We start from the raw sequence: 14,778 nt of genomic DNA on the forward strand, positions 1-14,778 counted from the left end.
TCCAGCAGCCTGCCACACTAGAGACATGTTGCTGGCCCCATGGGTAGAGTGCCTTTGTCACTCTGAGGCCAGTAACAAAGCCTGCACTGGGTGGAGATGCTAACACCTCCCCCAGGCAGGAGCTGTAACACCTGGCGGTGAGCCTCAAAGGCTCACCCCTTTGTCACAGCCCAGCAGGGCACTCCAGCTTAGTGGAGTTGCCCGCCCCCTCCGGCCACGGCCCCCACTTTTGGCGGCAAGGCTGGAGGGAACAAAGAAAGCAACAAGGAGGAGTCACTGGCCAGTCAGGACAGCCCCTAAGGTGTCCTGAGCTGAAGTGACTCTAACTTTTAGAAATCCTCCATCTTGCAGATGGAGGATTCCCCCAATAGGGTTAGGATTGTGTCCCCCTCCCCTTGGGAGGAGGCACAAAGAGGGTGTACCCACCCTCAGGGCTAGTAGCCACTGGCTACTAACCCCCCAGACCTAAACACGCCCTTAAATTTAGTATTTAAGGGCTACCCTGAACCCTAGAAAATTAGATTCCTGCAAACTACAAGAAGAAGGACTGCCTAGCTGAAAACCCCTGCAGAGGAAGACCAGAAGACGACAACTGCCTTGGCTCCAGAAACTCACCGGCCTGTCTCCTGCCTTCCAAAGAACTCTGCTCCAGCGATGCCTTCCAAGGGACCAGCGACCTCTGAATCCTCTGAGGACTGCCCTGCTTCGAAAAAGACAAGAAACTCCCGAGGACAGCGGACCTGCTCCAAAAAGACTGCAACTTTGTTTCGAGGAGCAGCTTTAAAGACCCTGCAATCTCCCCGCAAGAAGCGTGAGACTTGCAACACTGCACCCGGCGACCCCGACTCGGCTGGTGGAGAACCAACACCTCAGGGAGGACCCCCGGACTACTCTCCGACTGTGAGTACCAAAACCTGTCCCCCCTGAGCCCCCACAGCGCCGCCTGCAGAGGGAATCCCGAGGCTTCCCCTGACCGCGACTCTCTGAAACCTAAGTCCCGACGCCTGGAAAGGACCCTGCACCCGCAGCCCCCAGGACCTGAAGGACCGGACTTTCACTGGAGAAGTGACCCCCAGGAGTCCCTCTCCCTTGCCCAAGTGGAGGTTTCCCCGATGAAGCCCCCCCTTGCCTGCCTGCAGAGCTGAAGAGATCCGTTGATCTCTCATAGACTAACATTGCGAACCCGACGCTTGTTTCTACACTGCACCCGGCCGCCCCCGCGCTGCTGAGGGTGAAATTTCTGTGTGGGCTTGTGTCCCCCCCGGTGCCCTACAAAACCCCCCTGGTCTGCCCTCCGAAGACGCGGGTACTTACCTGCAAGCAGACCGGAACCGGGGCACCCCCTTCTCTCCATTCTAGCCTATGCGTTTTGGGCACCACTTTGAACTCTGCACCTGACCGGCCCTGAGCTGCTGGTGTGGTGACTTTGGGGTTGCTCTGAACCCCCAACGGTGGGCTACCTTGGACCAAGAACTGAACCCTGTAAGTGTCTTACTTACCTGGTAAAACTAACAAAAACTTACCTCCCCCAGGAACTGTGAAAATTGCACTGTGTCCACTTTTAAAGTAGCTATTTGTCAATAACTTGAAAAGTATACATGCAATTGAAATGATTCAAAGCTCCTAATGTACTTACCTGCAATACCTTTCAAACAAGATATTACATGTTAAATTTGAACCTGTGGTTCTTAAAATAAACTAAGAAAATATATTTTTCTATACAAAAACCTATTGGCTGGATTTGTCTCTGAGTGTGTGTACCTCATTTATTGTCTATGTGTATGTACAACAAATGCTTAACACTACTCCTTGGATAAGCCTACTGCTCGACCACACTACCACAAAATAGAGCATTAGTATTATCTATTTTTACCACTATTTTACCTCTAAGGGGAACCCTTGGACTCTGTGCATGCTATTCCTTACTTTGAAATAGCACATACAGAGCCAACTTCCTACACCGACTTTCTCTGAGACATTGTTACCGCAGAGAAGAACTACGCAGCAGAAAACACACTGTAACCACTAAAGTAACAGTAGCTCCCTCGAAGATAACCGTTTCGAATGCACGGAAAAAAGGGAACTGATGTCGGCACGTTGTCGAGGACCTCTTATTGCCTGTATGACGTCAGACGGCATCGCGTGGGCTAGAGTGACGTCCTCGTCGACGTGCAGAGACTAGGAAGAAGATTTCCGTTGAATGCTGGCGCCATGGGAGTATTCATTAGGTGAGGAATCCACAGGTAGTTGTATCCATCAGAAACTCAAGAGTTACTAAAAATAAAGGTACTTTATTTTAGTGACAATATGCCAAAAGTATCTCAGAGGATAGACTCCCTTAGGAGGTAAGTAATATACACAAAATATACACACACAAACCAAAATCAGGTAAGTAACAGTTAGCAAAGTAGTGCAAACACTGTAGAACACAATTAAATGCAATAGGGAGAAATAGGTTTAGGGGCAACACAAACCATATACTCCAAAAGTGGAATGCGAACCACAAATGGACCCCAGGCCTAGTGTAGTGTGTAGAGGGTCGCTGGAGTGTAAGAAAACACTAAGGGTGTCCAAGATACCCCACCCCAAGACTCTGAAAAGTAGGAGTAAAGTTACCCTACTACCCCAGAAACACAGTAAAGTCGAGATAGGGGATTCTGCAAGGACAACAACTGACTGCAAAACACTGAAGACGGATTCCTGGACCTGAGGACCTGTAAAGGAAGAGGACCAAGTCCAAGAGTCACGCAATTGTCCAGGGGGGGCAGGAGCCCACTAAACCCCGGATGAAGGTGCAAAAGGGCTGCCTGCGGGTGGAAGAAGCCGAAAATTCTGCAACAACGGAAGGTGCCAGGAACTTCTCCTTTGGTCAGAAGATGTCCCACGGCGTGCTGGAGGATGCAGAGTTGTTTCCATGCAGAAAGACCGCAAACAAGCCTTGCTAGCTGCAAGAGTCGCGGTTGAGGATTTTGGGTGCTGCTAGGGCCCAGGAAGGACCAGGAGGTCGCCCCTTGGAAGAGGAGACAGAGGGGGCACTCAGCAACACAGAGAGCCCACGCATAAGCAGGCCGCACCCGCAGAAGCACCTGAATAGGCACTTAGAAGATCTGAGGACGACGGTCGACTCAGAGCAACAAAGGAGGGTCCCACGATGTCCGAGTCTAACTCAGCGAGTTGGGCAATGCAGGACTGAGTGCTGGGGACCTGGGCTAGGCTGTGCACAAAGGAAGTCTTGCAAAAGTACACAGAAGCCCGAGCATCTGCAGTTCTAGCAGTACACAGGATTACTGTCTGGCGGGGGGGCAAGGACTTACCTCCACCAAATTTGTACAGAAGGGCCACTGGACTGTTGAAGACACTTGGACCCAGCTCCTGTGTTCCAGGGACCACGCTAGTCAGGATGAGAGGGGACCCAGAGGACCAGTGATGCAGAAGTTTGGGGCCTGCATTAGCAGGGGGAAGATTCAGTCGACCCACGGGAGATTTCTTCTTGGCCTCCAGTGTAGGGTGAAGGCAGACAGCCCTCAGAGCATGCACCACCAGGAAACAGTCGGGAAACCCGGCAGGAAGAGGCGCTACAATGTTGCTGGTAGTCTTCTTGCTACTTTGTTGCAGATATGCAGGCGTCCTGGAGCAGTCAGCGGTTGATACTTGTCAGAAGTCGAAGAGGGAAGTGCAGAGGAACTCTGGTGAGCTCTTGCATTCGTTATCTGGTGAGATGCCCACAGGAGAGACCCTTAATAGCCCTCAGAGGAGGATTGGCTACAGAGAAAGGTAAGCACCTATCAGGGGGGTCTCGGACGTCACCTGCTGGCACTGGCCACTCAGAGCATTCCATTGTGCCCTCACACCTCTGCAACCAAGATGGCAGAGGTCTGGGATACACTGGAGGAGCTCTGGGCACCTCCCCTGGGAGGTGCTCGTCAGGGGAGTGGTCACTCCCCTTTCCTTTGTCCAGTTTCGTGCCAGAGCAGGGCTGGGGGGATCCCTGAATGGGTGCAGACTGGCTTATGCAAGGGGGGCACCATCTGTGCCCTTCAAAGAATTTCCAGAGGCTGGGGGAGGCTGCTCTCGCCAGCCCTTCACACCTATTTCCCAAGGGAGAGGGTGTAACACCCTCTCTCAGAGGAAATCCTTTGTTCTGCCTTCCTGGGACTGGGCTGCCCAGGCCCTAGGGGGGCAGAAACCTGTCTGAGGGGTTGGCAGCAGCGGTAGCTGCAGAGGAGACCCCGGAAAGTTAGTTTGGCAGTACCCGGGCTCTATGCTGGAGACCCGGGGATGCATGGAATTGTTACCCCAATACCAGAATGGTATTGGGGGGACAATTCCATGATCCTTGACATGTTACATACATGGCCATGTTCGGAGTTACCATGGTGACGCTACATAAAGGTATTGACCTATATGTAGTGCACGTGTGTAATGTGTCCCCGCACTCACAAAGTCCGGGGAATTTGCCCTGAACAATGTGGGAGCACCTTGGCTACTGCCAGGGTGCCCACACATTAAGTAACTTTGCACCTAACCTTCACCAAGTGAGGGTTAGACATATAGGTGACCTATAAGTTACTTAAGTGCAGTGTAAAATGGCTGTGAAATAACATGGACGTTATTTCACACAGGCTGCAGTGGCAGGCCTGTGTAAGAATTGTCAGAGCTCCCTATGGGTGGCAAAAGAAATGCTGCAGCCCATAGGGATCTCCTGGAACCTAATACCCTGGGTACCTAGGTACCATATACTAGGGACTAATAAGGGGGGTCCAGTATGCCAACTGAAATTGTTAAATGAAGTCACTAGCCTATAGTTACAATTTTAAAGGCAGAGAGAGCATAAGCACTGAGGTTCTGATTAGCAGAGCCCCAATGATACAGTTAAGCACTATACAGACATGCACATTAAGCCATAAGCTTTGAGCACTGGGGTCCTGGCTAGCAGGATCCCAGTGACACAGCAAAAACACACTGACACACACTCACAAAGAGGCCACAAGTGGGGGTAACAATGCTAGAAAGAGGCTACCTTCTCACAGCACTCTTTCTGGACCAAGAGCTACCTTCCTGCCAAATGTGGTGTAATTCTGTCCAGCAGTTCAGGCTGTAGTCATGTCTACATTTTGTATGGGAATTAAAATTAAAAACACATTTTGTTTGACTGACTCAATTTTCTCGGCCCCGCTTAACAGACCACCCCAAAACTTTACATGCACAACAAAACACTTTTTTGGAAAATTTCATGAAGATTCGTCAAACGGCACCAAAGATAAAAGTAAATTTTAAAAAACGCTTTTGTTTAGGAGAGGGTAATGGTAGAGGGTGGTGAAGGTAATTTGAAAAGAGGGAGTTGGAGTTCCCCTCTGAAATAAGAAATTAATTTAGTTATATTATTACATATATACGTACACACACATCTATGTTTTACCTACCGCGAACTTACAATGCATGATAAAGGCATGCGTGGTAAAACCATCTGTGTGGTTAAGCCATCTTCGTGATAAAGGCGTGAGCGGTAAAAACATCTGTGTGATGAAGGCGTGAGTGGTAAAAGCATCTGTGTGATGAAGGCGTGAGTGGTAAAAGCATCTGTGTGATGAAGGCGTGAGTGGTAAAAGCATCTGTGTGATGAAGGCGTGAGTGGTAAAAGCATCTGTGTGATGAAGGCGTGAGTGGTAAAAGCATCTGTGTGATGAAGGCGTGAGTGGTAAAAGCATCTGTGTGATGAAGGCGTGAGTGGTAAAAGCATCTGTGTGATGAAGGCGTGAGTGGTAAAAACATCTTCGTGATGAAGGCGTGAGTGGTAAAAACATCTTCGTGATGAAGGCGTGAGTGGTAAAAGCATCTGTGTGATGAAGGCGTGAGTGGTAAAAGCATCTGTGTGATGAAGGCGTGAGTGGTAAAAGCATCTGTGTGATGAAGGCGTGAGTGGTAAAAGCATCTGTGTGATGAAGGCGTGAGTGGTAAAAGCATCTGTGTGATGAAGGCGTGAGTGGTAAAAGCATCTGTGTGATGAAGGCGTGAGTGGTAAAAGCATCTGTGTGATGAAGGCGTGAGTGGTAAAAGCATCTGTGTGATGAAGGCGTGAGTGGTAAAAGCATCTGTGTGATGAAGGCGTGAGTGGTAAAAGCATCTGTGTGATGAAGGTGTGAGTGGTAAAAGCATCTGTGTGATGAAGGCGTGAGTGGTAAAAGCATCTGTGTGATGAAGGCGTGAGTGGTAAAAGCATCTGTGTGATGAAGGCGTGAGTGGTAAAAGCATCTGTGTGATGAAGGCGTGAGTGGTAAAAGCATCTGTGTGATGAAGGCGTGAGTGGTAAAAGCATCTGTGTGATGAAGGCGTGAGTGGTAAAAGCATCTTCGTGATGAAGGCGTGAACGGTAAGAGCATCTGCGTGAGTGGTAAAACCACCTGCGTGAACGCATGTGTGGTAAAACCATCTGCATGGTATTGTCAAACAGCTCGAGTCCAGTAAGCCAGCAGTAACAACACAGCATCCTGGCTATCTACTGTAAGTTAACATCAGTGGTGCAGTTGGTTAATTTGTTTCCCTAAAGCCTTTGATCCTACAAGTTCTTTATTTCTACTGGTACAGTCTACTTTTAGCCTTCTTTCAAAAAGATAGAACTTTTCTGATCTCAGTAGTGAAGGCCCTCATTATGTCAAGATCACCGCCCTCTGTAAGTTCTCCTCTCGTGGCCTTCCCAAATCCATTACAGGTTGATGTTGGTGCACAAACTTCCAAACACATTTCATCCTTTTTGGTTAGAAAGTGCTGCTGACAAAGGATTCACTATAAGCACTACTATAGACCCTTTGACTTCCCCAACCCCGATCAACCAGTGTATCGGTCAGCAACCCTCCAGGTGGTCGATGGTTTATTGACTACCAAGTTTATGAACAAACTCTGCCTCAAAATGTAATCCTCCAGCATGCCATGATACGAAATAAAGCTTCTCCACACAGTATGCGTCCCTTAATGCTTTTCAAAAAGTCATTCTCTCAACCAGTTTCCCTTGTGTGTAACTTCAAAGGAACTTTTTCAATGCCAAATATTATCTCTGTACTTTTGGTTCTATCGTCTACATTTCATTAGAACTCTTAAGGGTTGACCCAACTTGTAAGTATTTCCATTCCTAATTCACAGTACTGAACCTGGCCTTGATCAGAGATGGTTGTGTACAAAGCAGCACTCTGATTTAGGAATACAATAATACAAATCGAACATAAGCAGACCCTCACCTGAAGGCGGGGACTCTCCTCAAACGGACGTTGTGGAATTTTTGCTCAAAGCGAAGGCAACGACTTACAACACGGCTGCTTTTATCTTTTCATTGGAGGACAGTCTGGTTGCTTCAAGAGCCACTAGATTTCTACCCAGTTTTAGATATCCCAAATCAAGGCTGGAACCTCTGCAGTCTGTTTCCTTTTATCTTCCCATGATATTCCGTTACCGATTGGGCCTCAGCCCGAGATGCTGCCTCCAATTTCTGTATGTCGGCCTCTCCTTTTTGGCCCTTCTTTTTTTGCTTTTCAGGTCTCCTGGCCTAGTCCCTTTCATTGATTAAATAAAAGGAGGCGGACTCATTGTCTAGGCCTTAACCAGTTTGACCTTCTATCCTGATTTTCTGTGGGACTCTACAACACCTTTCAATGAAGGAATGCCACTCTTGTGACCTGACGGCTGGTATTGTCCTCCCATCAAGTACAGGAGCTGCTGTCTGAGAACACAAGGAGTTAGAAACGGCTTATTGTTGAGCATCTCAACTCTACAGAGAAGGAGACGGTACCAAGTATCCCAAAACATACTCTTAATTAAACTTTAAGAAGTAGGTAAAGCATCAGATTGCTTTCATGTGAACAGTCTTGCTCCGTTTCAGGGCTTGGGCCTTCTACCTGCCAGTTCAGAAAGAGGAACATAGGAGGAGGTTTCGAGACTAATCCATCAGAATCCAAGCTCAGAAAGGCCCCTGGGACGGTGCTGGTTTAGAGCTTTACCAATCCACTGCATCCTCCCTTTTTAAAGTTACAAATACCCAGAAATGTATTTGGACCCGAGCACCAAACGCAGCAGCGGCCAGTAAGACCGCACAAATTGGTGGCAATCAAGAATCAATATGGTTACCACGGCTGCTTGGGAAACTTGGACATACAGGGATCCCAAACATCACTTACCCAGAAACGTTCCAGCTTTCTTAAGTTAACAAAGTCTAGCACCTTTCCATGTGGGGATTTCTTTCGCTGCCTCATGTTCTCTACAGCTAAATTTGCAGGGGCGGTGGTGTAGGGACTTTGTGATGCTCTGCTTGTTTCAATACGCCTGGCTTCCTGACCAGATCTTCATTGGTCCGTGGACCCAGAGCTCCATCTGCCTACAGTAGTTGATTTCAGGTGTTAAACAGATGTTTCAGCTTCCTCAGACAGCACAGTGGCTACAGGTGTGTGATCTCTCCAACAACTGCAGCTCCCCCAGCATCTTACATCATAATAGGTAGGCAGCAGACCTCACCGGTGTCCACAGCCTCAAGTCACTTTGGTCAACATACCTGCTGGGTGCCTCCATCCTCAAAGCTGTGTTTTCTGGCCCTTTGAAAGACACCATCCTCACACCTCTCACCACCCTCACAACATCCTCATACCTCTATTAAAGAAACCAACGGCTATGCCGAAGATCTTAGCTACCTACCCAGTTTCAAACCCTCTGGTTAGTAGCAAGACCAGTTCAACATTTCTGTACTGCAGGACCATCAAGGCCAGCGAGGAGCAAGAAATCAGCTCCATATAATATCAGAGAACTAATACTCTCCTAGGTGGAGAAGAAGAAAGATACCCCATTCTCCTTGACCTCTGCAGCATGCAGAAAATGGCCCTCAGCACACTGCCTGAGAAGCTCAAGGAGTGAGCGGCGGTTGCAGTGTTGCCGAGCTCCTGCAGAACTCCTGTTCTGAGACGGGACTCGGCAGTCCAGAGCAGGAAATGGCTAGGCCAATGGGGGCAGGGGGCAAGAACTTGGAACTCTGGTTCTTCCTTGGCAGCTCATACAGACCCCGAACATGCTAAAAGAAAATCTATACCCAACAGAGCAGTGTAACATCAGCAACCCAACATGGGCACATGGCCTATTGGCACTCTGAACATTTACACTAACAGAACATAAGATGGCAGACGTTTGATGGGCACAAAAAAGAAAAAAAACGAACTTGCTAGCATTCATTTCCTTGCAATACAAATTATGCAGCATCCAAATCACCAATCCATGGACTTGTAACTAAATGCCTGAACTACACAATATCTATATTGGAAACCAAATGCTTCTAGAGGTGCAAGGGCTCACATGTACCTCTCCAGCCTCGAAAATATCGACATTTGGAACTTGAAGATGACAAAACTGATATTTGCAACTAAAGACTCTGCAAACATATGGAGTCTGAGGAAGGGTATCGATTGCAAGAGCACCTAAAATCGTCTTTGCACCACCTATATGCAATCCATGTTCTGTTGTCCACAGACTGCTGTCGTGCAGGCGTTTCATTCCCCTCTTCTTGCCCAGGAGTGAACAGCTCGATGCTCATCAGGTATACTGTCCACGTCCTGAGGCAGTGCTCAGGTGAGTAAGCCTGGCACAGCTAACGTACCGAAGTCGCAGGCCCTACTGCAATACTCAAAAGGTGCCAAAGCCTCCAATTGTGGTTGTGACTGCTCCTGAACCCAAGTCAAGCTGTCAAGGACTTATTCAGAAGGCAGTTGTAGGTTACAGTAGAAGATAACACAATCAAATAATACTCTATAAAAGATCAACACTTAAAGAAACAGAGATCTTTGTATTCAATACGAACAAATAGAAGAGTACATGATTAAAAGAACAAAGGTCCAAGCGCCTTTTGGGGCAGAGATACAACTCCATGTCATTACAGTGCTACTGCCTGTCACTGCAGACTGTAGGTAATATTCTATTCTGCGTGATGTCCCATGAGAACACTAGTGCTTTCCAGTTCACTAAAATAGTCTTCAACTAGCAGCAGTTGACTCGCAAAGAAGTCTCCACCTCCATGCAAGCGACTTAACAGATCAGGGTTCCTCTTTATTGTCAGATCCTAAGGGCACCGCGAAAACAACATTGATGCAGCTGGGAAGGGGATTTAGGACAAACGTAATCTCAAGTCAGAAGATGAGGATGGTGTAATGCTCTAAACCCAACGTTAACCACCTTCCAGCTGGCCGTGGTTTCAGTCTTTGGGCCTGAGATCCACCACGTGTCTCCCTACTGCCTCTGGGAAGTTGGCACTGACAGCAGTGATGCCACATTGTCCCACGGAATTATCTGCAGAGTTTAGCATTCACACAGCTGTTGCATCACGGCTTCCATGCAGGCTGTTACGCTGAACTGACAGCCAGAGTCCCAACACATGAAGTTTAGGGCACAAAAATCCGGCACCAAGAATCCTGCAACTATGGCCTCCCTTTTGTGTTAGAAAACCTTCGATGCTTTATGTCACAAGGCACTCCAAGATCCACATCAACACTTCATCTAAGCTTTCTCCTGGAACAAAAGAGAGCGGGAACACATTGCAGTGCTTACTACCGCCCTGGAGCTCACTGGCTAAAGTCCACATCGTCATACATGTCACAACCCACACACCTGCAATGCAGATATGTAGGCGCCAAGAGATATTACAGGCATTATTATAATACTTAATACCGCAGTTCAGGAAAGCATCCACTCGATGACCTAGTACGCAAGGTCTTTAAGGACAACTCTCCCAATATAACAATGTGAAGACTGAAGCAGTGATGACATTTACATATTTTAAAAGGTATTATAGCGTACATGTCATAGGAGAACCACTGAAGAAGACGCCAGGAAAAATGCCACAACTTGTATTTTAAGGGAAGAAACATGTCAACGACTTTCTGTGCAAAGGTTAGGTTCACTTTGTTTAAAAAGTGAAGGTTGACTCAAGTTGTGTAAATTATTTCTGTATTGATCTCATTAAGACGCGGCATAGTCAGGCTTGGTTCTGTAGCAGACGCACCATCACCAGACCCTGTAGCGACAAATACTTGCAGCCAGAAAGAAAAGAGTGAGCCTCTTGGCTTCCACTTCAAACCCATCCATACAGAAATGGATAAAGTAACCAACATATTGCATAAACCATGCAAACAGATGACCTACAGTTAATATAAGGGCGCTGTTAGAAATGGGGTTTCTGGTTGGCTAGGGTATGCACCCAAGCCAGGCATAACCAACCCACTCTAGTCAGGGTGAGGGAGGTACACACCCGAGATAACCCCTGCTCACCCCCTTGGTAGCTTGGCACGAGCAGTCAGGCCTAACCCGGAGGCAATGTGTAAAGCGTTTGCACAACACGTGATGCACTATCCCCACCACAAAAGAAAAAAAACACCAAGTTATATGAAAATATTCTGTATTGTACACAACACCATTATTAGACCAAACACCGCATGTCAATAATATCCTGCTACCCAGGCAGCTGTCAGAATGTTAAACAATAGTTACTCTGCAGGACCATCAGTAGTCACACAACGCGCAGGTTAATTATTCTGCAACATAAGCAGTAGTCAGGAATCACATCACTACACAAATGCACTTGTCATAGAACTATTATTCATGCCCATATCAGGAACATTATAAAATATATGGCAAATCGGGAAAACACATTAGCATGTTATGTCCATAAAAGGAACATTAGCGCCTATATGTAGCACATCATCAGAAGTCCAGGAAAACATATCAATGTCCTAGCAGGAACATTTTGGGAGTATATGGTTATGCCTAGCACCTGTAGTCCTGATGAAAACAGCACTCCATGTGCCAAGAAGATCCCTAAAAGGAGGGACCCCGTCGCTCCAATGCATGAAAACTGGGGCCACATATTGATCCTGGGAGAGGGGGAGCAGCACACACCCCCTCTGGTTTTCATAACGGGCCCCTCTCGGGGCCCTCGATCTCTGGGCACCCCCCCACCCCCGAGGCCTCCACTGGCCCTCGAACAAGGGGGGGCCTAAACCAGCAGAAACACGATGGGGCCACAGGTGGAGACCTGCGGCGCAGGGGGCATCTGGTGAGGCTTCCGCCCCACCCACGGTGTTTCAAAATGCACCAAGGGCTCTAGAAGGGGCCCGACCTCTCCCGACTTTCCCAGGGGGCCAGACCACAACAAAGGGGGACTATGCAGGACGAGGAGCCTCTGGTGAGGCTTCCACCCTGCCCGGGTCCTCCAGGGAACAACTTCGGGCTCCGTTGGGGCAGGGGAGCCTCCGATGAGGCTTCCTTCCCCGCCCATCATCCAACGAAGCCAAAAAGCCCGCCTGGGCTGCATCAGTGAAACGGGCAGCAATAGGAGCCTGAGAGTGCCCTGGTGGCGCTCTTCAGAGCGTGCTCCGCTCCGGAGACACCGACAGGAGCACTCTCGCTCCTTTCTTTGCCTGGTGGTACCCTGGGGGCACTGGGAGCACTGCACTTCAGTCACGCTCACGGCTTTGATCCGATAAGCCAGCCGGGCCGCAGTGGTGATCCCTGGCAATAGCAACACGCTTACGAGCGCTGGGGCAGACTTCCAGAGCCTGAGTCGCGACGGTGATCCCCAGAAGTGGTAGAACGCTTACGGGGCACCTACCAGAACAGCAAAGAAAGCACTCTAAGAGCGCTAGGTCAGTACTACACAGGGTGCCCTCCTGACGCTAGATCAGGGGAGGAGAAGCGCTCCTCCTGTACTTCAGGTCGTTGCAGGGGTCGGGGGCCATGGCACCTTGCCCCTGAGGGACAATGGTCAAGAAAAAGGAGCACCAGTGGCAGGGCTCAGCACAAGGCCAGAGCAAGGGGTATGCAGGCAGAGGGCCGTCTCTCCTAGTGACCCAGTAGGTCACAGGGCAGCCCAGCAGCAGCAGTCCATGGTGGTTCCTTATAAATTCCTTCCACCATTCCGTGTCCACTTTCAAGTAAGATCCAAAATGTCACCAAGTTGTGGGGCAAACTCCCCTGTACTTATACTCAGTTTTACAGTGTGTTAAAAAAGAAATGGGGGGAGGAGGTTCCAACCAGTTACAACTGGTTCTGGGAGTGGCCCTTATCTCCTCCAGCACAGGATCCAAACATCAGTTGGGGACAAACGGGGGCCCTATTGTGTGAGGCCAGGGCACAGCCTTTACAAACGCAAGTGTGCCCCACCACTCCCATTTCTCAGCCCAGGAAGACTATTCAGTATGTAGATGCACCTCTGTGACACCTCCACCTTCACAGTGTGCAGGCGGTCTGAAAAGTATGCACAAAGTGGAGCTGTCACTCTGCCCAGACGTGGGTTGGAGTCAAGCTGCAAAACACCAGAGTCATAAGCACAGATAAATGCGCACTTTCTAGAAGTGGCATTCCTATAATAGTAATGAAAAATCCCCCTACACCAGTGAGCAACATTTCCCACTACCATTACAACCATACCAAACACGCCTACGCTACCCCTCATAAATCAGACAATACCCCTTACACATAAAGCAGGGCATTTCTAATGCAATCCTATGAGAAGGCAGCACTCACAGCAGTGAGACACCAAGTTAGGCTGTTTGTCACTACCAGGACAGGCCACGCAACATGGCATATGTCCTGCCTTCTACATACATGGCACCCTGCCCATAGGGCTTGCTAGGCCCTCCCTTAGGGGTGACTTACATGTAGTAAAAGGGGACTTCCAGGCCTGGCAAGTAAATGTAGATGCCAGGTCCCAGTGGCAGAAAACTGCGTATGCAGGCCCTGTGCTAGCAGGTCTGAGACAGGTTTGAAAGGCTACTTCAGTAGATGGCACAAGCTGCAGGCTCACCAGTAGCATTTAACTTACAGGCCCTGGGTACATAGATACCACTGTACAAGGGACTTACAGGTAAATTAAATATGCCAAATAGGTATAAGCCAATCACACCAACTTTAGAAGGGAGAACACATGCACTTTAGCACTGATCAGCAGTGATAAAGTGCTCAGAGTCCTAGAGCCAACAGCGAGAGGTCAGACAAAATAGGAGGAAGGAGGCAAAAAGTCAGGGGATGAACGTGCCACAACAGTCAGGTCCAAAAGGCGCCTGAAGGATCCTCCCAGAGGTGTCTGCTAAAACTAACAGCTGAGTATCTACTTCCTGGTCTGGGCGACGAATAGGACACCAGGGAAAAGATCCTTTAAAGGCAGTCAGAAGCAGAGAGTAAACTTTCAGCTGACCTGCACATTACATGCATGATTTTATTATAGAATTTAGACATGCAGGGATCAGTCATTGCCCCTTGGAAGCACCTAACTCGATGCTTGGAATAAAGGTTAGCTCTCACCTCTTCGGAAGCTTCCACGGCACCATCCTTTCCACTGCTGCTGTTCTTGGGGCTGCTTTTCACGGTTTTGGGGGGCTCCTGTAACAGATGATTATTCTGATCATTATCCCTTCACTGCTCAATTATCATATATTAATCACCCATTACAGATAAAATAATTTGTCCAAATAAAATGATTATATTTAAAACAAGACAACATAATTTCAACATATCTCAGAGTTACAAACATCAAAAGGAAGGTTGAAACGTGAATGAATTTAGGGCAATAATTTCTAGATGATTCTTCACTATAGTGACACGCACATCAAATCACATGTGCTATGGAGGCGGGGCCTGGACAGAATCAAGACGACCAGCTCCAGCTCCAGCTGCTGCCCTCTAGTCCCAAAGTGCCCCTTGTGGTTTTCCAGATTTTTCTTTCAACTCAGAATCATGAAACGCTGTGGGGGGCGCATGCGC

At 48.5% G+C, this 14,778-nt stretch overlaps 1 protein-coding gene across 3 annotated transcripts in view; it reads right to left on the minus strand.

Annotated features, from left to right (window-relative positions):
* Positions 1 to 14,778, minus strand: part of PPP2R5D (protein phosphatase 2 regulatory subunit B'delta) — a 501,712-nt gene that overhangs the window by 469,956 nt on the left and 16,978 nt on the right. For all 3 annotated transcript variants that reach the window (XM_069236432.1, XM_069236433.1, XM_069236434.1), the window contains exon 2: positions 14,320 to 14,397. In XM_069236432.1, coding sequence (XP_069092533.1) covers positions 14,320 to 14,397 — 78 coding nt within the window. The remainder of the gene's footprint in view (positions 1 to 14,319; positions 14,398 to 14,778) is intronic.

The sequence above is a fragment of the Pleurodeles waltl genome, chromosome 5 (genome assembly GCF_031143425.1).
Source record: "Pleurodeles waltl isolate 20211129_DDA chromosome 5, aPleWal1.hap1.20221129, whole genome shotgun sequence".
NCBI classification, from domain to species: Eukaryota; Metazoa; Chordata; class Amphibia; order Caudata; family Salamandridae; genus Pleurodeles; species Pleurodeles waltl.